Source organism: Pollachius pollachius (assembly GCF_949987615.1).
Source record: "Pollachius pollachius genome assembly, chromosome: 13".
Taxonomy (NCBI): Eukaryota; Metazoa; Chordata; class Actinopteri; order Gadiformes; family Gadidae; genus Pollachius; species Pollachius pollachius.
Window position 1 is genome coordinate 2860186 of NC_136946.1, and position 23745 is coordinate 2883930.

The 23745-nt window shown below is 52.2% G+C and overlaps 1 protein-coding gene across 3 annotated transcripts; it reads left to right on the forward strand.

The window, feature by feature from the left end:
- Nucleotides 1–1478: 1478 nt before the first annotated feature.
- Nucleotides 1479–21549, forward strand: rxrba (retinoid x receptor, beta a; the record flags this gene model as incomplete). 3 transcript variants are annotated; one of them, XM_079749070.1, is made up of 12 exons in its annotated part: nucleotides 1479–1768; nucleotides 2220–2455; nucleotides 3305–3455; nucleotides 6044–6223; nucleotides 7183–7206; nucleotides 8458–8618; nucleotides 8709–8838; nucleotides 9351–9483; nucleotides 11685–11726; nucleotides 15393–15484; nucleotides 15630–15735; nucleotides 17066–21549. In XM_079749070.1, exons 1-12 carry the CDS (start codon nucleotides 1753–1755, stop codon nucleotides 17211–17213), a joined length of 1419 nt encoding a protein of 472 aa, XP_079605196.1. In that variant the 5' UTR covers nucleotides 1479–1752. The 3 variants fall into 3 exon arrangements, with proteins under 3 accessions (XP_079605196.1, XP_079605197.1, XP_079605198.1); XM_079749071.1 differs by lacking the exon at nucleotides 11685–11726; XM_079749072.1 differs by lacking the exons at nucleotides 11685–11726; nucleotides 17066–21549 and having other exon boundaries at nucleotides 15630–15739.
- Nucleotides 21550–23745: the final 2196 nt, after the last annotated feature.

Here is a 23745-nt window from a genome sequence, read left to right on the forward strand (position 1 = left end):
CCTCCAGGGGAGGGTCAGAGCAGATAGAGGTGACCCCCTCCAGGGGAGGGTCAGAGCAGATAGAGGTGACCCCCTCCAGGGGAGGGTGAGAGCAGATAGAGGTGGATCCAATTCAAATATATTGTTCCTGAAAATTACAACTACTTTTTCACAGATTGTCCTTTCTCCATGTTTACAGATTTACGTTCCATTCATTTGTGCGTTTTTTCAATTTTCTATTGTCTAGCTTTCAGATTTTCAACTTGCTCAGGTTATTTTGTTACCCCTGCATTACCCCTAGGGGTAGGCATACCCCCGTTGGAGAACCACTGATACCGGAACTGGAATGAACCATTTGGGACATGGCTGAGGAGAGGGATATAAAATAATAAAAAGTCTTATGCAAACAAAACACTAGGTACACACCCAACCCCTGTTACAGAAACACTCAAAGTCACAGAGTCTTGTCACAAAAGCCCTCTCGATGCCTTTGTCCGCTTAGCCCTCAAACGTTTCCTGCGCATTAAAGACAGGTGTTTATGGTTATTGTCAGCAATTTGGATAAATAGGTCAGATAAATTATTATTAAATAGAGGAAGTTATTGCGATGATTGGCACTTTAATGCTTTAATGACACATCTTTAGTGCTACGACAGCGATATATTGTTGTTCCTCTTTAATCTGACAAATGTACTCATTGTAAGTCGCTTTGGATAAAAGCTTCTGCTAAATACCCTGAATGTGAATGAATGAGTGACATGGGGTGACTCACATGGGGTGACCCCTTGACCTCCTTGTTTCTCAGTGACTCTGCAACCGACTCTGCAAGTCATTCTCGGACCCATGTTGCAATTGCAGAAAAATCCCGAAACACATTATGTTTTCATAGTTGCATGGAAGGGAGGGGGCCACACACACGCACACGCACACACACACACACGCAAGCGCACACGGGGCCTAGTCGCCACATAATTTCATGCGAAGAATCGTGGCCGTCAAAACGTTAGTAGTCCGTGTTTACATGCTTATATATCCGTGTACGAACTTCTAGCCGCGTCCGTCTAACGGTGCGTCGCCACCGCGGCTCGGCGGTAACAACGGCGTTATAGACAACATACGTTGGGTTACTTTTGCTTTGAGATGCATGCGAGCTGATCGCTGCTCGTATTAGCGTTAGCAGCCTGGACGATGAGTTAAAGTGACGTGCGGATGGTTCGAGCGGGACGCGGACATGTCTCGAGCCCGGACACATGTCCGCGTCCAGCTCGAGCGGGACGCGGATATGTCTCGAGCGCGGACACATGTCCGCGTCCAGCTCGAACGCATCGCGGACATGTCTTGCCCGCGCTCGAGACATGCGTCGGCGTCCCGCTCGAGCGCGGACAAATGTCTCGAGCGCGGACGTGCGTCCGCGCTCGAGACATGTGTCTGCGCTCGAGCTGGACGCGGACCGCCGTGGGTCTGCGCCGTGGAGACGCGCAGTAGGTCCGCTAGGCTCGGTCACTGTCGTAACGGTGTTTACAAGCCGTGCCTAGCGTTACGTAAGTGGCACGTTTAGCGAAAGTGGTGTTTGTGTTTCGGTTGTTGACTGTTGTGCACTTTGTCCCCCACCGCCGCCTCCGTTGTGTCTGCCGTTTTAGCCCCCCGTCTTTGGTTAGCCAAAACTCCCCCGGCCCGGGCCTCAGTCCGCGGTCTAGAGTTTGGTGGCGGGCCGCCGAAGAGTGACGTCGGACGGGTAGCTTGGTCTGGCCGTGAGGCAACAGTGTGTCCACCATGGGAGACAGCAGAGGTGAGCAGCACCCGTAGCCCTTCAGTGCATTTCACGAAATTCCCCCAATAAGCCTTAATGCTACTGATATGCATGCAAGGAAACCACATGTTACTGTGCTGGATATTAATCTGTATATTTTACTGGACGTTGACTGAGCTGCCAAACGTGTTGTCTTGTTTATGAGCCAAAGAGCAAACTGTGGGCAGCTAACGGCCACTAGGACTCCATAGAATCACAGTCTCTCCGTCGGTCTCTCGCTCTGTGTGTGTATCTGTCTGTCTATCTTTCTCTCTCTCTCTGTGGGTCTGTCTGTCTCTCTGTGGGTCTGTCTATCTTTCTCTCTCCCTCTTCCTCTCCCTCTCCCTGTCTGTGTCTTTGTGTGTGTGTGTGTGTGTGTGTGTGTGTGTGTGTGTGTACCCTGAACGCCCACCACCATCACCACCCCCTCCGTCTCCCGCCCCTCTGCCAGATTCCCGAAGCCCCGACAGTTCGTCCGTCTCCTCCCCCCCGCCGGGCCAGCGGTCGCCGCCCCAGGGCCTGTCCGCGGCCGCCTCCATGACCTCCCCGCCCCCGGTCACCTCCCCTGGGGTCAACAGCCCCATCAGCAGCATGGGGTCCCCCTTCTCCGTCATCAGCTCCTCCCTGGGCTCGCCCTGTCTGCCGGGCACCCCCTCGGTGGGCTATGGCCCCATCAGCAGCCCCCAGGTGAGCCCGGGGGGGCCATGCCCCCTCGCAACACGGAGAGGATAACACGTTCACATTTACATTCAGGGCGTTTAGCAGACGCTGTAATCCAAAGCGTCTTACAATAAGTACATTGGTCAGAAGAAAGAGAAACCATAGCGCTGATGTACGGCTGTCGGTGCAGTGAGGATGTTCATAGAACCGAGTGCCGAGCACTAACCGTCGCTAGGTTGACCCGTTCCCCGTACACACCAGAGACAGCTAGGCTAAGACGCTACACCATGATGAATACTATTTTTAAGTGCCAGGACGTACGACATAAGATAAGTGCGTACACTAAGGGCCAGGGCGAGACTACAGACTCTGTATGTTAAATAATACTAATCGATAATTAATAAAGTGAATTAATCTGTGATTTTTTCCTTGACTTTTAAAATATTGATATATGTATATATATATAATGTATATATATATATATATAAATATTATATAATAATGTATATATATATTTTTTAAGATACATATTTTTTACAGACTGTATATTAAATAATAATAATCGATAATTAATAAAGTGAATTAATCTGTGATTTTTTTAACTTTTAAAATATTTATATATTTTTTTAAGAGATATATATATATATATCTAAATATTTTTTTTAATCTTAAGATATATATATATATATATGTTTGTCTTTTTTGCATGCATGTGTTGCTTTAGGCGACCCCCTCAGCTGTAAAAGGCTGGAAAACACTGGGTATTCAAAAACGTCTCTCTCTCTCTCTCTCTCTTTCTTTCTCTCTCTCTCTCTCTCTCTCTCTCTCTCTCTCTCTCTCTCTCTCTCTCTCTCTCTCTGTGTCTCTCGCCCTCAGATCAACTCGACGGTGACCCTGTCCGGGCTTCACGCGGTGAGCAGCTCTGACGACGTGAAGCCGCCGTTCGGTGTGAAGCTGTCTCCCCACAGCCCCGGCCCCATGCTGGCCCAGAAGCGCCTCTGCGCCATCTGTGGAGATCGCTCCTCCGGTGAGGCCCCCCTCCCTCTGTCCCTACCAGGGACCCCCCTCTGTCCCTACCTGGGGACCCCCCTCTGTCCCTACCAGGGACCCCCCTCTGTCCCTACCTGGGGACCCCCCTCTGTCCCTACCAGGGACCCCCCTCTGTCCCTACCAGGGACCCCCCTCTGTCCCTACCTGGGGACCCACCCTGAACCTCTGATCTGTTAGGGTACCCTCTCTTCTGTTAGGGTACCCCCCTCTGTTCTGTCAGGGTACCCTCTGTTCTGTTAGGGTACCCCCCTCTGTTCTGTTAGGGTACCCTCTGTTCTGTCAGGGTACCCTCTGTTCTGTCAGGGTACCCTCTGTTCTGTTAGGGTACCCTCTGTTCTGTCAGGGTACCCCCCCTGTTCTGCTAGGGTACCCCCTCTGTTCTGTTAGGGTACCCCCTCTGTTCTGTTAGGGTACCCTCTGTTCTGTTAGGGTACCCCCCTCTGTTCTGTTAGGGTACCCCCTCTGTTCTGTTAGGGTACCCCCTCTGTTCTGTTAGGGTACCCCCTCTGTTCTGCTAGGGTACCCCCTGTGTTCTGTTAGGGTACCCCCTGTGTTCTGTCAGGGTACCCCCTCTGTTCTGTTAGGGTACCCCCTCTGTTCTGTTAGGGTACCCCCTCTGTTCTGTTAGGGTACCCCCCTCTGTTCTGTTAGGGTACCCCCTGTGTTCTGTTAGGGTACCCTCTCTGTTCTGTCAGGGTACACCCCTCTGTTCTGTTAGGGTACCCCCTCTGTTCTGTTAGGGTACCCCCTCTGTTCTGTTAGGGTACCCCCTCTGTTCTGCTAGGGTACCCCCTCTGTTCTGTTAGGGTACCCCCTCTGTTCTGTTAGGGTACCCCCTCTGTTCTGTTAGGGTACCCCCTCTGTTCTGTTAGGGTACCCCCTCTGTTCTGTTAGGGTACCCCCTCTGTTCTGTTAGGGTACCCCCCTCTGTTCTGTTAGGGTACCCCCTGTGTTCTGTTAGGGTACCCTCTCTGTTCTGTCAGGGTACACCCCTCTGTTCTGTCAGGGTACCCCCTCTGTTCTGTCAGGGTACCCCCTCTGTTCTGTTAGGGTACCCCCTCTGTTCTGCTAGGGTACCCCCTCTGTTCTGTTAGGGTACCCCCTCTGTTCTGTTAGGGTACCCCCTCTGTTCTGTTAGGGTACCCCCTGTGTTCTGTTAGGGTACCCCCTCTGTTCTGTTAGGGTACCCCCTCTGTTCTGTTAGGGTACCCCCTCTGTTCTGTTAGGGTACCCCCTCTGTTCTGTTAGGGTACCCCCCTCTGTTCTGTTAGGGTACCCCCTCTGTTCTGCTAGGGTACCCCCTGTGTTCTGTTAGGGTACCCTCTGTTCTGTTAGGGTACCCCCCTCTGTTCTGTCAGGGTACCCTCTGTTCTGTTAGGGTACCCCCCTCTGTTCTGTTAGGGTACCCCCTCTGTTCTGTTAGGGTACCCCCCTCTGTTCTGTTAGGGTACCCCCTGTGTTCTGTTAGGGTACCCTCTCTGTTCTGTCAGGGTACACCCCTCTGTTCTGTTAGGGTACCCCCTCTGTTCTGTTAGGGTACCCCCTCTGTTCTGTTAGGGTACCCCCTCTGTTCTGCTAGGGTACCCCCTCTGTTCTGTTAGGGTACCCCCTCTGTTCTGTTAGGGTACCCCCTCTGTTCTGTTAGGGTACCCCCTCTGTTCTGTTAGGGTACCCCCCCTGTTCTGCTAGGGTACCCCCTCTGTTCTGCTAGGGTACCCCCTCTGTTCTGTTAGGGTACCCTCTGTTCTGTTAGGGTACCCCCCTCTGTTCTGTTAGGGTACCCCCTCTGTTCTGCTAGGGTACCCCCTGTGTTCTGTTAGGGTACCCCCTCTGTTCTGTTAGGGTACCCTCTGTTCTGTTAGGGTACCCCCCTCTGTTCTGTCAGGGTACCCTCTGTTCTGTTAGGGTACCCCCCTCTGTTCTGTTAGGGTACCCCCTCTGTTCTGTTAGGGTACCCCCTCTGTTCTGTTAGGGTACCCCCCTCTGTTCTGTTAGGGTACCCCCTGTGTTCTGTTAGGGTACCCCCTCTGTTCTGTTAGGGTACCCCCTCTGTTCTGCTAGGGTACCCCCTCTGTTCTGTTAGGGTACCCCCTCTGTTCTGTTAGGGTACCCACCCTGAACCGACCTAAACACACAGGTCCTGCCATGGGTCTAATCTAGGCCGAGCATTCGGTAGCTGTGGTCTGTTTGTTATGAGGGCAGATCTGAAGGTGTTCATCGTATCTAACACTCGTCTCTCCTCCTGTTGGTCTCTCCTCCACCTCCTCCTTATGGCGCACTTATTGTATGTTGTACGTCCGGGCACTAAAAATTAGTGCTTTTTGTTGCGTTGTGTAGCATCTTTTCCTAGCTATCTCTGTTGTACGAGGGGAACGGGTTAACCTGGTGATGGTGAGTGCTTGGCACTTGGTTCTATGAACAATCTTACTGTACCGACAGCGATTTATTGTTGTTTCTCTTTCTTCTGACAAATGTGCGCTTTTGGATAAAAGCGTCAGCCAAATGCTCTTAATGTAAACGTAAATCTCCTCCTCCTCCTCCTCCTCCTCCTCCTCAACTCCCCAGGGAAGCACTACGGCGTGTACAGCTGTGAGGGGTGCAAGGGCTTCTTCAAGCGCACGGTGAGGAAGGACCTGAGCTACACCTGCAGGGACAACAAGGAGTGTCTGGTGGACAAGAGGCAGAGGAACCGCTGCCAGTACTGCCGCTACCAGAAGTGCCTGGCCATGGGCATGAAGAGAGAGGGTAGGGACGGACACACGCACACGCACACGCACACGCACACGCACACGCACACGCACACGCACACGCACACGCACACACACACGCACACGCACACACACACAGATTGGGATGGCCCGCCTAGATCTATGATGGATAGATAAGCCTACCGGCTGGTACTGCCCACTGGGTAGGCTGGTAGACCGATCTATGCAGCATACGTCTAGGTGGACACGCCCACTTGTGATGTCACTTAGGCACAGGGAAGGGCAGGTTTTGTTTTTTTCAGGTAGGGGTAGACTGCGGACATTGGGGATCGAACCCAGAACCCAGGGGCTCGGACCACTAGACTATCCTGTTCGGCTCCTGCAGACCCGGGAGTAGAAGGTTTAGACTCTGCTCTCTAGTTTAACCCTGAAAGGTCCAGTTTTGCGCTGCAGTCACCATGATTCGGGTCAGGGTTAAGGGTTAAGGGTTAAGGGTCATGGTTAGGTTTAAAGGGTTAGGTTTAAGGGTCTAGGTTGTGATTAAGGGTCATGGTTAGGTTTAAGGGTCAGGGTTAGGGTTAAGGGTCAGTCTAAGGGGTCATGGTTAGGGATCCGGTCAGGGGTCATAGTTAGGTTTAGGGGTCAGGGTCAGGGGTCAGAGCTCATGGTTAGGGGTCGAGTTAGGGTTAGGGGTTATGGTTAGGGGTCAGGGTGAGGGGTCATGGTTAGGGATCCGGTCAGGGGTCATAGTTAGGTTTAGGGGTCACGGTAAGGGGTCAGGGCTCATGGTTAGGGGTCGAGTTAGGGTTAGGGGTCAGGGGTCATAGTTTAGGTCTAGGGGTCAGGTCAGGGTTCGTATGAAGGGGATGGACAGAACGTGGCCGGCGGTGAGAACGAGGGGGTGGGTGGACTCTTGAAACACTAACCCCATGTCCCTCTGTCTCCCTCTTTGTTTTTCTCCCCGTTCTCTCTCTCCCCCTCTCCGTCCGTCCGTAGTGGTCCAAGATGAACGTCAGAGATGTAAGGAGAAGGGAGGGGGGAGGGATGGGAGGGCTCTGGATGCCTGTGTGGTGTGTTGAAATGTATATTCAGGTGTAGGTTTTTAAATGTTTTAAAGGTCCCATGGCATGCCACCAGGTGTGAGTGTGATTAGCCGTTACGAGCCGTTTGGAAAATCGGTCTCTTATGACATCACGAGTGGGTGTGTCCACCTAGATGTGTGACGGACGGATGAGCAACGTTTGCTACGGTCCACTGGGTAGGCTGGTAGACTGATCTATCCAGCACACATCTAGGTGGACACGCCCACTTGTGGTGTCATAAGGGACAGATTTTCAAAACGGCTTGTAACGGCTAATCACACCACAACTGGTGGCATGTTGTGGGACCTTTAAAAACCGTCCTTGGCTTCATGCCTCCTCTCAGAGATGGACCATAAGCACCAGAAAATATTACTTTGTATGTTTATACTTATGTTTATGTTATGTTGCTGGGCTGATTTACAGGGACAGTGATACGTTGGTTTAATTAATTATAAAAATTAATTGATCAATTAATCTAGCGTGTTTAGTATTTAGTGAGGTGTTTGAGATTAGTTGGGAAGACAGATTTGCTCTGGCCTCTAGTGTGGATCTTTGAGCTCTGAGGTTTTGAATGAGAGCCGACCTGAGCGAGAGAGAGCTCCGACCAACCAACCTTTGTTATATTCTCCTTTATCCCTTCCCTTCCTCCTCTCCTGGGCCTGTTCAACGCTCTTCTCCTAATCTCCTCCCCTTCGTCCTGTCACCTCTCTTTCTGTCAACGCCTTCTTGCTCCTCCTTCCCTGGGGCTCCTCCCCTTTTTCCCCTTTCTTTCTTTCTTATCTTCATTCGTCTGTCCGTTTTCCCTCTCTGTGTTTTAACACCTCTCCTCTCTCCCTCCTTTATCCCTCCTCAATTTCTCTTCTCTTCCTCCTTCATCGCTCTCCTCTTTCTCCTTCATCTCTATCCTCTCCCTCCTTCATCTCTCCTCTCCCTTCGTCCCTTCTCTTCCTCCTCCATCTCTCCTCCATCTTTCTTCTCCCTCCTTTATCCATTTTTTTCTGTCTATCTCCTCCGGTTCTCTCCTCTCCTGTTCCTCTTCCCTCTCTTCCACCCTTTCCGTCCTCTCCCCTCCCGCCTCTCTCCTCCTCCCTCCCTCCCTCCTCCTCCTCTCTCCTCCCCCCTCCCTTTCCCTCCTCCTCCTCCTCCCTCCCTCCCTTTCTGTCCTCCCCCCCCTCTCCTCTCCCCCCAGCGGTGCAGGAGGAGCGTCAGAGGAACAAGGAGCGCGAGGGGGAGGTGGAGTCGTCCAGCGGGGTCAACGAGGAGATGCCCGTGGAGAAGATCCTGGAGGCCGAGATGGCGGTGGAGCAGAAAACGGAGCTCCACGCCGACGGCACGTCCGGAGGGAGCTCCGTGAGTCCGCTGCAAGTGTGTGTGTGTGAACATATATCTATGTGTGTGTGTGCACATATATCGATGTATCTGTGTGTGTGTGTCCCGCAGCCCAACGACCCAGTCACCAACATCTGCCAGGCGGCGGACAAGCAGCTGTTCACGCTAGTGGAGTGGGCCAAGAGGGTCCCCCACTTCAGCGAGCTCACCATGGACGACCAGGTCATCCTGCTGAGAGCAGGTACACACTCACTCACTGGTACACACTCACTCACTCACTGGTACACACAAACTGGTACACACTCACTCACTCACTGGTACACACTCGCTGGTACACACACACTGATACACACTCACTCACTCACTCACTCACACACACTCGCTGGTACACACTCACTCACTCACTCACTCACTTGTACACACTCGCTGGTACACACACACTGATACACACTCACTCACTCCCTGGAGACACACACACACACACACACACACACACACACACACACACACACACACACACACACACTCACTGGTACAAACACACTGGTAGACACTCCCTGGTACAAACACACTCACTCACTCACTGGAGACACACACACTCACTCACTCACTCACTCACTGGTACACACACACTGGTACGCACACTGCTACACACTCACTGGTACACGAACCCACGGGCAAAAAGCGGTATATGTGCGTTTGTGCGTTTCTTTAAATAAGTGCGTGTGTGCGTGCGCGTGTGTGTGTGTCCAGGCTGGAACGAGCTGCTGATCGCGTCCTTCTCCCACCGCTCCATCACGGTGAAGGACGGCATCCTGCTGGCTACCGGCCTCCACGTGCACCGCAACAGCGCGCACAGCGCCGGGGTGGGCGCCATCTTCGACAGGTAGCACGCACACACACGCACGCACACACTTATTTAAAGAAACGCACGCACACACACAAACGCACGTGAACCCGCACATAAGGAAACGCTCGCACAGTCACATAAACAAACTCACGCAGACACTGGCACACGCACACACACATAAACGCACACACACGCACGCACACACACACACACACACACACATAAACACACACACACACTTATTTAAAGAAACACACACACCCACTCACATAAACAAATGCACACAGACACTGGCACACACACACACACACACACACGCACATAAACACACACACACACACACTTATTTAAACAAACACACACACACACACACTTATTTAAAGAAACACACACACACATAAACACATACAATCATACACTTACAGACCCAACCACACGATTCTGTCTCTTGACCTGGTCTGCTTGGTTTAGTGGGAGTTGTCGGGCCACACCGATTGGCCGGTCACAGCCATTGGTTGAGGTGGCAGGAAGTCGTGCTTTGTCTTTGCCTCTGATTGGCTGCGGCTGCATTGTAGGCGGGCTCTGACTGGCTGAGAGGCTGTCACTGCTTTACAAATGGTTGCTTGGTTATTCACATGCTGGACATGTGTGTGACTAATGACACACACACACACACACACACACACACACACACACACACACACACTGGCCTTTTACCACAACCTCTGTAGACGTCTACTTCAACACACACAAATTCATGCACACACTCATGAGACTAATGGTAAGCTAGGCTAAGTTAGCCCATTGATATATCTCCTCTTCTCGACACCTCAGGTTCCTGTCTGACTAGCAGCAGAACACGATCCTTCACCCTAACATCACAGCTCGTTGATCCACGCTGAGATCGATGCAAAAAGGCATAGCTCTGCTTCTCTAATTACCAGCCTGACGATTTTACCCGCTAACAATCTTCACGCACACTATTCGGCTAATGCTTTGCTGTTCCTTAGCGCTTAAAGGTGACCTATTATGCCACCAGGTGTGAGTGTGATTGGCCGTTATAAGCCGTTTTGAAAAATCTGCCACTTCTGACATCACAACTGGGCGTGTCCACCTAGATGTGTGCCGGATAGATCAGTCTACCCAGTGGACCGTAGCAAACGTTGCTCATCTATCCGTCATACATCTAGGTGGACACGCCCACTTGTGATGTCAGAAGAGGACGATTATTCAAAACGGCTTATAACGGCCAATCACACTCTCACAATCTTCACCTTAAAACAGTCTGCCACGCCCCTTCCTGTGGGCCTTCTCCACCCTATGGGTGGGGCCGGGCGGAGCTCTGCTGAACCTCACTGAAGGCGGCTTGGCTCACTGCCGCACCAGGCCTGGAGGAACGGGAGCTAGCTCCTGCTAACGGGAGCTAGCACATGCTAACGGGGGCTAGCTCATCATAGCACCGACCTGAAAACAGGCCGTGGAAGGAGAAAAAAAGAGCTACATGCATTCACACTAATGCCTTGTATTTAACATAGCTCTGTGGATTCAGCTTGCGTTTAGGTTTAATGTGTGGTATCTTTTGTTAAAATTTGAGAACACTTTACATTTACACAATTCATCCATGCTAAAAGGTCTTTAACTAGTCATATTATCTACACCTGAAAGAATGACCAATAGAGAACAGAGCTGGATCACCCTGGTAGACCAGACCAATAGAGAGCAGAGCTGGACCACCCTGCCAGGCCAGACCAATAGAGAGCAGAGCTGGACCACCCTGCCAGGCCAGACCAATAGAGAGCAGAGCTGGAACACCCTGCCAGGCCAGACCAATAGAGAGCAGAGCTGGACCACCCTGCCAGGCCAGACCAATAGAGAGCAGAGCTGGACCACCCTGCCAGGCCAGACCAATAGAGAGCAGAGCTGGACCACCCTGCCAGGCCAGACCAATAGAGAGCAGAGCTGGACCACCCTGGTAGACCAGACCAATAGAGAGCAGAGCTGGACAACCCTGGTAGACCAGACCAATAGAGAGCAGAGCTGGATATCCCAGGCAGGCCAGACCAATAGAGAGCAGAGCACAGCTGGGCGAGGGTTACGGTCAGGAATAATGTGGCTGTAATGGGTTTGGGTTATGCTCCTGTAATGGGGTTCAAGTTCTCTGACTGTGCTGGGGTTAGGGTTAGGGTTATGGTACATGTGACACTGTATAACATAACACGTTGTGATTGAACACACAGGGAGAGTGTGCACAATGCAGAGGTTGGGGCCATATATGACAGGTAATGATGCCACTACACACACACACACACACACATGCAAACACCCACATCCCACCCTTTGATTAACATAAATCATATATACACACAAGTGTGGCATGGCCGTAGTGTGACAGGAGGTATCGGTGCTACCACACTAAACACAATGTGTTGCTGGCTAGCCTGGGACATGAGCCGATCTGTGGTTTTAGCTCCAAAAGATGGTAGCCAACTGCTGATGTTAGCTTGCCTGGTACGTAAGCTAGCCTGTGCCCTAAGCTAGCCTGTGACCTAAGCTAGCCTGTGACCTTAGCTAGCCTCTGACATAAGCTAGCCTGTAATGGAAGCTAGCCTGTGATGTAAGCTAGCCTCTGACGTAAGTTAGCCTGTTATGTAAGCTAGCCTGTGATATCCTGGAAATTACATCGGCTAACCTCTTCCTCGCTACCGGATGTTACCCACACTTCTAGCTGCTGCTCCAAACCTCCCTTAGTCGGCCCCGCCCCTTCCCCTCATAGCTGGGCTAGCCTTGGTGACATCAAGCACAGCACTTCCTGCTTCTTGGATGTACAGGGGCAGCATGAGACGCCTTTTTGCCGAATTCAGCAAAATGCATGATTTAGTCAATGGCACTGCCACGTTTTGCATTCCTGAAACCTGAACGTGTCTCCCTGCACCCGAAGAACCCGACGTGTAGACACTGGTCTTGTGTGAACACCTGGACCCCTGTACGAGGAGGTGACCTACAGGGAACCGGGAGAACATACCATCCTGATAGGTTGGATTACGATGGAGGGCTTCCCTTGGAGCCTCCTTCGGGACTAGAGATGTTCTGATCAAATTGTTCCTTTCCGATTCCTGAACTTGGGCCGATTCCGAGTACATACCGATGCACCGTCTAGCATTGTATCTACTAAAAGCACTTGTTGTTATTGAAGGGTTCTTTTACGATGAGAGCAGTGTATAGTCGGTTCACTTACTGTCGACAATATCTCTGTTCAGAACTTGATCATTTACATCTATAATCTAAAATTAATTTGTATTATTCTAGTTAAGCGTGAGCATCCATGCTTTTTCCAACTTGGTAGCTCGAACGCACGTAGGTTGGAGATGACACGTTTCCTACTCCGACATCCCACCTCAGACTGTAAACGAACGCAGCACAACGCTAGTGTGTGTGATGTTCTCTGCCTGTGTAGTAAATGAGCTCGACGTGATGGTATGTCGGCGCATAAACTTGCGTACTCGCCGATACCCGATACAGCATTTTAGGCAGTATCGGAGGAATTTCCGATACCAGCATCATTATCGCACCAGCTTTAGACCCGGGCCCCCAGTCCTCCTGGGGGCCCTCAGCGGACAGGAGGACGTCTCCTATAGGCGCTGTGTCCTCGGGGCCCTCGGGCTCTTTAGAATGACTATTCCCCCCCAACTTGACTGACAGGAGAGTTTCAACCAACCACAGGGAAGAAGGCAGGATGTTATGACGCTCCTCGGGCGGGAAGAAATGCTGGTATCCTCTCCCGTTGTCACACATACAACGATGTGACACAGAGCCGTTGTCCGGGGCGACGCACCAACATGGACGCTGCAGTGGCTGCTGCATCCTGTTGTTGCCATGCGTCAACGTGGCCGCCATGTTGGGGAAGGCAAGACCGCCCTGTAGACTAATACAAGTTAAGGGAGAAGCTGTGGTTGTTCTGGATAAAAAGCACTGAGACGTTGATTGAGAAGGACTCTGGCTCTCTTGACCTCTCCGATACGGCGGTGACGTTGGCATGCGATCCAAAGGGCACGTCATCTATGTGTATATCTATGGGTGTTGTTATGGTTAAAGGGGCCGATGCGTATGGCCTCAATGAACCCATACGCCAAGATTGTCTGGGGAGGATCCACAAATTTAAACCTTGCTTTCATAAGTCTTGCTTTAAAGAGGTTGTCGAGCTTCGTTTGCCAAGGTATACGACATCAACGTCTTTCTGTCTCCCCTTATCCTAAACCCAAACCCCTCCCCCTTATTCACTGATCCTCTCCTCTTTTCCTTCCTTACTTCCCCTCCTATCCTATCCTCTCTCCCCCCTGTCCCCTTTCCTCCTCCCCTTCCTTGCCCTTCTCCTCCCCTACTCTTCCGTACTCTTTTCTCACGTCACCCTCACTCCACCATTCCTTCTCCCTTCTCCCCCCTCTCCTCTCTCCATTCCTCGCCGGTCTCCCTCTCCTGCCCCTCCTCTCCCTCTCCCCTCTCCCCCTCCTCCCCTCTCTCCTCTCTCCTCTCTCCTCTCTCCCTCTCCTCTCCCCCTCTCCCCCCTCTCCCCCTCCTCCCCTCTCCCCTCCCCTCTCCCCTCTCCTCTCTCCCCCTCCTCCCCTCTCCCCCCTCCCCCTATTCCCCCTCCTCCCCTCTCCCCTCTCCTCTCTCCCTCTCCTCTCTCCCTCTCCTCCCCCTCCTCCCCTCTCCCCCCTCTCCCCTCTCCCCTCTCCTCTCTCCCTCTCCTCCCCCTCCTCCCCTCTCCCCCCTCCCCCTCTCCCCTCTCCTCTCTCCCCCTCCTCCCCTCTCCCCTCTCTCCCTCTCCTCTCTCCCTCTCCTCTCTCCCTCTCCTCCCCCTCCTCCCCTCTCCCCCTCCCCCTCTCCCCTCTCCCCTCTCCTCTCTCCCTCTCCTCCCCCTCCTCCCCTCTCCCCCCTCCCCCTCTCCCCTCCTCCCCTCTCCCCTCTCCCCCTCTCCCCCCTCTCCCCCTCCTCCCCTCTCCCCTCCCCTCTCCCCTCTCCTCTCTCCCCCTCCTCCCCTCTCCCCCCTCCCCCTATTCCCCCTCCTCCCCTCCCCCTCTCCCCTCTCCCCTCTCCTCTCTCCCTCTCCTCCCCCTCCTCCCCTCTCCCCCCTCCCCCTCTCCCCCTCCTCCCCCTCTCCCCTCTCTCCCTCTCCTCCCCCTCCTCCCCCTCTCCCCTCTCTCCCTCTCCTCCCCCTCTCCCCCTCCTCCCCTCTCCCCTCTCTCCCTCTCCTCCCCCTCCTCCCATCTCCCCCCTCTCCCCTCTCCCCTCTCCTCTCTCCCTCTCCTCCCCCTCCTCCCCTCTCCCCCCTCCCCCTCTCCCCTCTCCTCTCTCCCCCTCCTCCCCTCTCCCCTCTCTCCCTCTCCTCCCCCTCTCCCCTCTCCCCTCTCCTCTCTCCCTCTCCTCTCTCCCTCTCCTCCCCCTCCTCCCCTCTCCCCCTCCCCCTCTCCCCTCTCCCCTCTCCTCTCTCCCTCTCCTCCCCCTCCTCCCCTCTCCCCCCTCCCCCTCTCCCCTCCTCCCCTCTCCCCTCTCCCCCTCTCCCCCCTCTCCCCCTCCTCCCCTCTCCCCTCCCCTCTCCCCTCTCCTCTCTCCCCCTCCTCCCCTCTCCCCCCTCCCCCTATTCCCCCTCCTCCCCTCCCCCTCTCCCCTCTCCCCTCTCCTCTCTCCCTCTCCTCCCCCTCCTCCCCTCTCCCCCCTCCCCCTCTCCCCCTCCTCCCCCTCTCCCCTCTCTCCCTCTCCTCCCCCTCCTCCCCCTCTCCCCTCTCTCCCTCTCCTCCCCCTCTCCCCCTCCTCCCCTCTCCCCTCTCTCCCTCTCCTCCTCCCCTCCCCCTCCCCCTCTCCCCCTCCTCCCCTCTCCCCTCTCTCCTTCTCCTCCTCCTCTCCCCCTCCTCCCCTCTCCCCTCTCTCCCCCTCCTCCTCCTCTGTAGAGTCCTAACAGAGCTGGTTAGTAAGATGAGGGACATGCAGATGGACAAGACAGAGCTGGGCTGTCTCCGAGCAATCATCCTCTTCAACCCAGGTACACACACAAACACACACACACACACACACACACACACACACACACACACTGCTAGGTATAAGGGTATTGCTATTCTTCTTATTGTTACACAAAATTGTTGTGTTTCTTATTGTTGTGTGTGTGTCTGGCTGTGTGTGTGTAGATGCCAAGGCTCTGTCGAGCCCCGGCGAGGTGGAGATGCTGAGAGAGAGAGTGTACGCTTCCCTGGAGTCCTACTGCAAGCAGAAATACCCCGACCAGCAGGGCAGGTAGTAACACACATATGATCTACATTCAACCCGTCAAGTGTGACAAGCATGCTCCCAGAGCTGCTTGGGCTGCTAGATTATAGAAAAAATCATAATCACCATTATATTGTTCTATATTGAAATCCCGATTATTAAAACGATCATCTTTGAGTTTGAAAACGTGATTTATTTATTCGCATGTCTCCCAAAAAAAACCTGTTGTAACTGAGAACTTTGAAATTTCTCCTTAAAACAATGCACAAAATGGTAAAATAGAAAATGTTCAAATCTAATATAATGTACAAAAAGATAATAATTCAAAACTCGATTATATTAGTTTTGTGATAGTTTGACGCTAAAATCGAAATCGCGATCCAAATTCGATTAATCGCCCAGCCCTAAGTGCTGCTAGTGATGGTTAAACACTCCCAGTGCTGCTAGTGATGGTTAACGTCTTCCAGTGCTGCTAGTGATGGTTAAACACTCCCAGTGCTGCTAGTGATGGTTAACGTCTCCCAGTGCTGCTAGTGATGGTTAAACACTCCCAGTGCTGCTAGTGATGGTTAACGTCTCCCAGTGCTGCTAGTGATGGTTAAACGCTTAATGATGGTTAAAATGGCAAAGTCCTTAATTTCCTTCTGCCGTGTTCTTGAAGAAAGTAGTTCAAACCGGATCGCTTTTAACTCTCTTTATTTGTTAAAGTATTTCGGTATGGTAACTATGAAGCAAAAGGAGGGCATTGTATTCAACACGCATGGAGAGAAATACCGCAGAGCTGTCTTACAGCCCCGGGGGGCTTTCCCCGGGGCTCTCAACGGCTTCCATATGTCTCTGACCTCATCTGACTCCCGCTCCCCGTTTGTATCAAGTAGGCGCGGCCTATGTGACGTATTGGCTCCGGCTTCCTCACCTGTCTAAAGGTGCTGCCATCTGTGGCTGGAGTAGTTATTGCAGCTTATATGTTCCATCCTGCCCCCTTGTGGCTATGTGGGAGCAGCTTATGTGCTTAAAATACGTAACAATTCGGGATAAAAATAAAATTAGAAAATGATGAAGGTAGCATACCGGAGCTAGCATTATAACGCTAGCATACCGGAGTTAGCATAATAACGCTAGCATACCAGAGCTAGCATTATATCGCTAGCATACCGGAGCTAGCATTATAACGCTAGCATACCGGAGCTAGCATTATAACGCTAGCATACTGGACCCATGTACTTGGACGTTGTAATGTTCCACAATCTTCCTGGTTTGAGTGTTTCAATTTTACAACTTGATTCTTTTTTTTACGGTCGATTGGTCGGTCTCTCTCTCTCTCTCTCTCTCTCTCTCTCTCTCTCGCCCACGGCAGGTTTGCCAAGCTCCTCCTCCGTCTGCCAGCGCTGCGTTCCATTGGTCTGAAGTGCCTGGAGCACCTGTTCTTCTTCAAGCTGATTGGCGACACCCCCATCGACACCTTCCTCATGGAGATGCTGGAGGCCCCGCACCAGCTCACATAGACGGGTCGGCCCCGGTCCGGTCCCCTGCCCCTCCGCTCCGGGGCTTACAGCCCGCCGGGAGGCCCACAGCGGCCTGTCACTCAGACGGGTGCGGCTCCGCTCCGGTCTCCACCAACACCCGGCTACAGGACACGCGGTTCTACACGACCTGGACTCAACACACACACACGGACACACACGGTCACACTCACACACACACACACACATGGACACACACACACCGACACACACACACACACACATGGACACAAGGACCCACACACAGACGCACACACGCGGACATACACACAAACACAGTGACGCAGACATTGTTGTTCTACCTGTATACAAATGCCAAAATTAAGCTCAAATCATTTGTCTCTGAAAGACCATAAGCTGTCTTAACACACACACACACACACACATGCACACACACACACACACACACACACACACACACACACAACACACACACATACTCACACACACTCTTCCATCCTTGGTTGCCGTGGCAGCAGTACTGTCTCCTCCTGAGAACGCATCAAGTGTAAACGTCTTAAGTTTATTTTCTTGGTTCCCACCTAGCTAATGCTATTTAGCTTCCACGTAAGCAGCGCTACGCTAACTTGGTTTGCTCCGTTAGCCCGTTAGCATTATGCACCAGCAAGCTACATTTTAGTTTTATTTCTTTTTTCGTGTGTACGTACGTTTCAAACGAATCACGTGCGTAGCATTTCAATATGGGGTCAGAACAGTCTCATTAATAATGAATGCACAGAGAAGGATTCACAATTGTATTTTGTGATTTATATATAAATTACCCTCTTCTCACAAATACATTTCAATGCACACACAAATGGATATCGGTATGTATACCGATATCCGGTATACATACATAAGTAATTTATATATAAATCGCAAAATGCATTTGTGAATCCTTCTCTGTGCATTCATTATTAATGAGACTGTTCTGACCCCATAATTCAATCAAGATGTCCGCCGTCACACAACATCCGATTGGTTTCCGAAGGAGCCAATCGGAGACCCAGTGTACGGCCCCGCCCCCCTGTGACTTCATCCAATCCCGTAAGCATTTGAATATTTTAGTCTTATATATATATATTTATATATATATATATATATATATACATACATATATTTGCATAGAAACTTGTTTGAGTTTCGTTTTTGAAGTACTGTACTTATGAGATGAGCGCTTTTATCCACTGCATTGAAAACAGGGAAAAGTCGGTTGGGGGTGGAGGGGGGGGTGGAGGTTTAACCTCCAACCTCCCGCACCCCCACCCAAATGCGCACAGCGGGCTTTGCTAGACTTGAATCGTTGTTTCTGAGCTCGGGGGCGTCGGGGGTCGGACTCGAGCTAAAGACTGACCTGTTGTGTTCTTTGTAAACCCCCCCCTCCCCGAAGCCCGGGGTCGTATGCACTTTCGTGAGTTGTAACTGTGTAAAAAAAAAAGCTGTTTCTTTCTCTCTCTTTTGAATGACCCCCCACCCCCCCCCCCCCTGAATAATATGAGGACCCCACCTGTACACATGCCCCCCCCTCACCCCACTTCCTTGGCCACAGCGTTCTACTCCTCATGCCGTCGGTCGCCGGTGACACTGGTTGGATTGGGAATCAGATATGATGACCTTGTCACGGTTCAGTTCAGAGCGGTTCAGTTCAGAGCGGTTCAGTTCAGAGCGGTTCAGTTCAGAGCGGTTCAGTTCAGAGGGGTTCAGTTCAGAGCGGTTCAGTTCAGAGGGGTTCAGTTCAGAGCGGTTCAGTTCAGAGGGGTTCAGTTCAGAGCAGTTCAGTTCAGAGGGGTTCAGTTCAGAGGGGTTCAGTTCAGAGCGGTTCAGTTCAGAGCGGTTCAGTTCAGAGCGGTTCAGATGAGTGTGGTTCAGTTCAGAGATGTTCAGCTCAGAACGGCTAAGTTCAGAGCGGTTCAGATCAGAGCGCTTCAGTTCAGAGCAGTTCTTTTCAGAGCGGTTCCAATTCAGCGTGACCAATGTTGCCGTCAACCCCAGCATTAAAAACATAATCCTATGCGGCACATGAATACTAGCCCTCGCGCTAAGTCATCCTAACGTAGTATTTTACTGAAACCCCACTTCTCCCCCCCACAACACTTACTGTTGTGGGGGCCCCCCTGCCTGCCGATGTACAGTGACCCCATGTTTATAAAGGCTGTAAATAAGACATCAGGCCCAGCTGTGCTGAACGACCGTTCAGCGAACGCTATGCAGTCCCGCTCGCCCTCACCCGAAACTCTGTCCAATCACCTCATGGTTCATCGCTCTGATGAACCATGAGAGCGATGAACCATCTGCTGAATTCATGTCTTCAAAGATGACAGATCGCCCCCCGGAAGAGGGAGGGCTGTTTGGGTTTATCCTTTCGGTTGTACTTTGCCAAATTGTAAAAGTAGGTAGACTGCTAAAAAATACAAAGAACTCGAGCGCCAAAAGGAACGGGTGGGAGTCTCCCGGGTGACCTCTGACCCGGACTCAAACCAAACCTGAAGGAGGTGCATGTGGGGAGCCATCGGAGCTGTGACCCGGCACGGCCCTCTGTGATTGGCTCGTCACATCGCTACTGCACCTGTCCTCCACTGTGATTGGACAACGTGGGCAGGTGGAGTGCAGCCCCTGAGTTTACAGCCCCGACCCGTCCCAGATGCTGAGGAGGTGCTCCTCGCTCTCCTCCTGGCCTCCGGAACACCGTGTGGCTCCCCACCCCGAGAGGAGCTTCTTTTGTCCCCCTGCAGGGCGGCGGTAGAGCTGCCTCCTCCTCTGCCACTCAGTAGCGTGTCTTTCCCCGCACTCAGCCCTTTGAAAGTTCCAGCAACCGCAAACACAACGCAGGGACTTTATGCAAACGACACGCGTGCTGGTGAACCGTGTCGCGGTGCGAGGTCCTCCTGGGCTCTGGAACTCTGGCGTTCCCTCCCCCCTCCTCTCGGTGAGGGGCGGGGCAAGAGGCGACCGCCCATGCCTCGAGGCTTGCAGAATGGGTGTGGTTCATTAGTCTCCTCCCCCTTGCTGCTCCAGGGCTCTGTCTGACTGCTTCCTGCGGAGAAAGGAAGTGATGCGTGTTCTCCTCGTCGTCGAGGCGTCGGCCTCTTCCCCAGTTGTCGGGCAGGCCGTTCACCTGTGGTTTGAGCGCCGCTTCATCGCCCCCTGCGCCGAGGGATGAGATCCCGACGGCGCCCCAGCCAGGCAGAGTGGGAGGTGGGAGGGCCCTGTCTGAAGGGCGTCTGGCGGTGGGTGGGGACCTTCAGGTCCAGGCCGGGTACTCCTTGATTAGATAACAAACGTTCACCAGACTGAGAGACGCTGTCAACATCAGATCAAGCACTGCATGGCGTCATCCAAAACTGTTGGGGCATGTTTTCAACTCGATTAATTTTACATGTCGTTTTCATACTTTATGAATGTTTTTAAATAACAAAAACATAAATCACCGGAATAAAATGAAATCAAGGGTTTGGAAATGACGAAACAAAGAGCTCTTTGTGACGTGACGGACGTCAGTTTGATACACGCTGAAGCTTTCCCAGCCTAACAACGACCCCAGGTCTCCGCTTGGTAGGCTAGGCTAGATGTGTATAGCACTGTCCAGCTGACGGGAAGCCCGCTGCACCGAGTGTTATGAACCGTGGCCCCCATTGGCTGTGGCGGTCCTCTGTTAAGATAACGGTCATTAAGATGGCGGTCATATTTGAGATGGCGGTCATGTGTTAAGATGGCAGTGCGTCTGTTAAGATGGCGGTGGCTTTGATAAGATGGCGGTCATGTGTTAAGATGGCGGTCATCTGTTAAGATGGGCGTGAGGCCGGCTGTGTGACTGTGTTGTTGGCGCCATGGGTCTAGGTGCTTGAGGCTGGGTCTAGGTGCTTGAGGCTGGGTCTAGGTGCTGGAGGCTGGGTCTAGGTGCTTGAGGCTGGGTCTAGGTGCTTGAGGCTGGGTCTAGGTGCTTGAGGCTGGGTCTAGGTGCTTGAGGCTGGGGCAAGGTGCTTGAGGCTGGGTCTAGGTGCTCGAGGCTGGGTCAAGGTGCTTGAGGCTAGGTGCTTGAGGCTGGGTCAAGGTGCTTGAGGCTGGGTCTAGGTGCTCGAGGCTGGGTCAAGGTGCTTGAGGCTAGGTGCTTGAGGCTGGGTCTAGGTGCTTGAGGCTGGGTCAAGGTTCTTGAGGCTGGGTCAAGGTGCTTGAGGCTAGGTGCTTGAGGCTAGGTGCTTGAGGCTTGGTCTAGGTGCTTGAGGCTAGGTGCTTCAGGCTTGGTCAAGGTGCTTGAGGCTGGGTCTGCTTGAGACTAGTCCACACAGCCAGCAGTGTTCTTTGATGGGAGGGGTGAGAGAAAGAGAGAGAGGTGGGTGGGGTAGAGATGGAGCGAGAGGTGGGTGGGGTAGAGATGAATGGAGAGTCAGGTCAAGAAGGTGAATTTTTCCGAGCATTTATTTCTCGCTGATGACTAATCATTTCCAGAAGAGTTCCAGGGTAGAGTGTGGAGAGAGTTTAGACTTTCTGGATCACTTCCCCTGAAACCATACCCTAAACATAGGATTCTCGCTGCTTGGGTCTGTGGAACCGTCGGCTCAGGAGAGAGTCCCGGTCCTCTCCGCTGTCTGCTCCTTCCTCCTCCTCCCCGACGAGGCCAGAGACTGGAGGTTCTCCTCCTCCTCCTCCTCCTCCGCCGTCCCCCGGGGGTGAAGGCCAGAGACTCAAGACTCTCCTCCTCTGCCGCCTCCTCTTCCTCCTCTCAAGCGGGTGGAGCCGAGGCCAGAGGCTGCAGGTTCTCTTCCTCCAACTCCGGTGGGATCGGACTCTTTCTTTGTGTTCTGTTCTGAGGTCTTCGTGTTTTGTTTGTCTGTCCTGTCTGAGTAAAAGTTGTAATACTGTAAACCTGCGTCGTCTGCCGCTCTTTATTGTGTGGTTCACACTGAATCACCACAATACAATCCAATCCAATATCAGCCTTTTAATGTCAAGTACTGGTTTAGGTTTTCAGATTCATATTCACACACTAAACGTAAACTATGGCAATATTTAAGATATGATGCAACTCTACTGTGTGTTAGATATATAGATATTTAGATAGAGATATATGATAGAGATACAGAAATATAGGATATATGTATTTGTACTGTATAAGTACAAATCATATAGTATGTGTAAAGTACAGATATATAAATTTTAATTAAGATAAGGATTAGGTTATGTCATGCTACCTCATCTGTATTAATCCCAAATGTGTAATGACTTGTATTTTAACGGAAGATACCAACAGGGACATCATTTTAGCCAGGGTGCTCTGTCTCCCGCCCCCTGGTGGCGGGAGGGGGGCGAGGTAAATCCATTAGTCCGGCAGGACCCCCGGGCACGGAGTGACCACCCGGGGCGCACGTCCTCCCCGCCGCCACTAGAGGGCGCCCGTTGCGCTGTCCTCCACACCAGCGACCCAACCGCCGTCTCCTGCCCGCCAAGCAGACCTCTGTCCCCGGGGTGTCGGTGAGGATTGTTCGGAGCCAATAATAAAGTGTGCGTGTGGTCGGTCAAATAATTGATATTGCTGATGAAGCTGATTATAAACTTGAGTCACAAGCGTAAGTGTTGGTTTAGGTGGAGGAAAGACAAACGCTTACCTTTTTTTAGGCTACTAGGCGTGTTCTTGGCGATGTGAGCACAGAGTTGCCACATTCCCTCGTTTTATAAATATTGTATGACAAAAAAAGAGGATAATTGCAAGTTGAGTGTAGCAGTAAACCAAACACAGTAGGCCCACGTTTACGTGGGTATTTTGATCCCATATAAGTCTACCTTGGAATGAAAACCCTAAACGCTTTTATGCTATCGTACAATTTAGACCAGTGTTAAAGCATAAATGTACTTTAATTAATACCTTAAAATACCAGAGCAGCAGTCCCCGTCTCGGTGCCCAATGGGGCGCTCCGAGGGGACCGCAGTACCTGGCGCCGCCAGAGGAGGGCGCTGTTCTGCGGTCACTTTATTCTCCCTTTAGACACCGGACTGGGACCTTTTCCAAAGAGGTACGCCGACACGACTGTTCAGTCGATAAATACATGCAGTACCAAACTCGTATACAATTTACAGTTTAAGAAACCAAAACTGTTGCTGAAACGTGAATCCAAAGTGTAGCAACGGCAGCAGGCAGAGTGTGAACGGAGTTCAGGTGACGGTCAACTGTGAGCAGAGGACACCTGCTCCTCCTCGACCCTCCATTCACCTCTCTCTCTCTCTCTCTCTCCCCCCCTCTCTCTCTTTCTCTCTCCCTCTTTCTCTCTCTCTCTCCCTATCTCTCTCTATCTCTCTCTCACGCTCTCTCTCTCTCATTCTCAATGTCCTTTTCTCACGCCATCTCACCTGAACTCCTCCATGGTGTTTCTCCTTCCCTCTTAACCCCCCCCCCCCCCCCCCCCCCCCAGATTCAGAGAGAGCTTTCTTGACGCGGAGAATGACCAATGATCAAACCTTCAGACAATATAAGCTAAATAAAGTAAGGGGGCCGATCCAACTGTTACTACGACTAAACCCT